At 43.9% G+C, this 2,171-nt stretch overlaps 1 protein-coding gene across 1 annotated transcript; it reads left to right on the forward strand.

Annotated features, from left to right (window-relative positions):
- The first annotated feature begins 448 nt into the window (after positions 1–448).
- On the forward strand, positions 449–1,924 carry LOC145389837 (zinc finger MYM-type protein 1-like). The gene has a single exon (XM_080264973.1). It carries the CDS (start codon positions 449–451, stop codon positions 1,922–1,924), a length of 1,476 nt encoding a protein of 491 aa, XP_080121099.1.
- Positions 1,925–2,171: the final 247 nt, after the last annotated feature.

Below are 2,171 nucleotides of genomic sequence, written 5' to 3' on the forward strand. Positions count from 1 at the left end.
GAACTGGAAGAAGGCAACCTCATCTCTGAAGTCTCATGATAGTTCAGCAGGACACAAGTTTTCTATGCAAGCTTGGGCAGAGTTTAAGATGCAGAAAACAACAGGTTCTAGGATCATACATGCTTTTAATACCAACCATGAAAAAACTGTAAAGGAAAACAGACATTACATTAGAGCAGTAATACACTTACTGCTCTACACAGCCTGCCAAAATGTTGCCCAAAGAGGTCACAAGGAAGACACTGATTCTGGCAACAAAGGTAACTTCCTGTAACTGCTGGACCTGATTTCCAGGTATGATGACATTGTCAAAAAGAAACTGAGTGGTGGTCCTGGCAATGCTAAATATACGCACCACGATATCCAAAATGAACTGCTCGCCATCATAGCTTCAATAATCAGAGAGGACATCAGCAACGAGGTCCTAAGAGCAGAGCATTTTGCCCTAATGGTGGATGAGACCAAGGATGTCAGCAAACAAGAACAGCTGTCCATTGTGGTGAGGTATCTCCACAAACAGAGCCTTCATGAGGTGTTCCTTGACTTCACAGCAGCCGAGGGTCTGGATGCAGACTCATTGCTCAACAAGATCTTGGAGACCCTGGCCAAATGTGGTATTGACCACAACGCCTGCATTGGCCAGTGCTACGATGGAGCTACAGTCATGTCAGGGCACATCAGTGGTATACAGGAGAGGTTTAGGAGAAAGGTACCACAGGCTGTGTATGTCCACTGTTATGCTCACAGGCTCAACCTTGTGCTTGTTGATTGTGTACACAATATCCAGGCTGCAGCAGAGTTTTTTGTGGCTATACAGAGTTTGTACAAGTTCTTCTCTATGTCAGTAGTACATGAAGAATTTATAAAGGTGCAAAAAGAATTAAATCCCACAAGGCAGCACATAGAGTTGAAGCAACTGTCTGACACAAGATGGACCATCCAACATGCTGCTTGTCTGGCAGTGAAAAGAACCCTACCTGCCATAGTGACAACCTTGAAACATCTCATGGAGGGAGACAGTGCACACAGAGCCACTGAGGCAAAGGGCCTGTGCATCCTGCTAGATCAGCAATTTGTGACAATTCTGATGGCCATGGAAAAAGTGTTACTGATGACCAAACAACTGTCAAACCACCTCCAGTCACATGACCTTCAGCTGGCCTCTGCAGAGGACTTGATGCAGTCTGTCATGTCTGGACTGACAGAAATGAGGACTGAAGCTGCCTGGAAGGAGTTAGAGGAGGCTGCTGAGGATTTGTGCAAGGTAGTTGGGATACGCACTGAGACTGAGCGTCCAGGTAGACAACGATCTGCTCCTAGACACCTGGATGAATTTATCATAACATCCAGTACAGGTCAGAGGGATGGAGCTATACCAGATCCCAGGAGAAGGACCTTCTATGCCATCATAGATAGAATGCTCAATGAGCTGAGCAGGCGATTTTCATCTGATGCCTGTAATGTTCTGATGGGTGCTGCTGCCTTGAATCCTAAGCACATTACATTTCTGAACAAAAAAGCGCTGTCAGGAATGGCAGCCAATTATGGAGTGGCAGAGGGTGATCTTGCAGTGAAGGTCCACCAATTGACAAGACTAATAGCTAGGAAGAGAGACAATGGCCTGGAAGTGTCCACACCACTTGAGCTTCCAGCCATGTTGGAGCCATACAAGGACGCCTTTATAGATCTGTATAAACTTGTATGCATTGCAGTGACCCTCCCTGTCACCTCAGCTGCCTGTGAGAGGAGCTTCTCATGTCTGAAACTCCTCAAGACATACCTGAGGAACAGCAGTGGCAACAACCGCACCAGCAACCTTGCTGTAATATCAATTAATTCTAGGAGGGCCAAACAGCTGAACATTGATGCCATTATAGACACATTTGCTGCCAATCACCAGAACAGGCGCATAGTTTTAAAGTAACGTGACAGTCGTTACACCTTGATTTAAAAATTCTTCTGATTCTTCAGATTGTATTAACTTCATTACATAGAATTTTTTTCTGTCATGTTAACTGCTTGCTTACACATGATGTCTAAATTAATTGAGTTAAACTTCAATCTTATGGAATAAACTGGAAATAATAAATGTTATTATGTTGCGTATACATTAATCTGAATTTCCTTGCTAGTTTTATGTCTTTCATTTGGCAGAATTTTTGATGAGATAA

Source organism: Coenobita brevimanus, unplaced genomic scaffold, assembly GCF_032717465.1.
Source record: "Coenobita brevimanus isolate Jiangsu-jjx unplaced genomic scaffold, ASM3271746v2 jjx.HiC_scaffold_2539, whole genome shotgun sequence".
Classification (NCBI taxonomy): domain Eukaryota; kingdom Metazoa; phylum Arthropoda; class Malacostraca; order Decapoda; family Coenobitidae; genus Coenobita; species Coenobita brevimanus.

Coding starts and splice junctions, on each gene's coding strand:
- LOC145389837 (XM_080264973.1), top strand. CDS start 449: ATGGTGGATGAGACCAAGGATGTCAGCAAACAAGAACAGCTGTCCATT.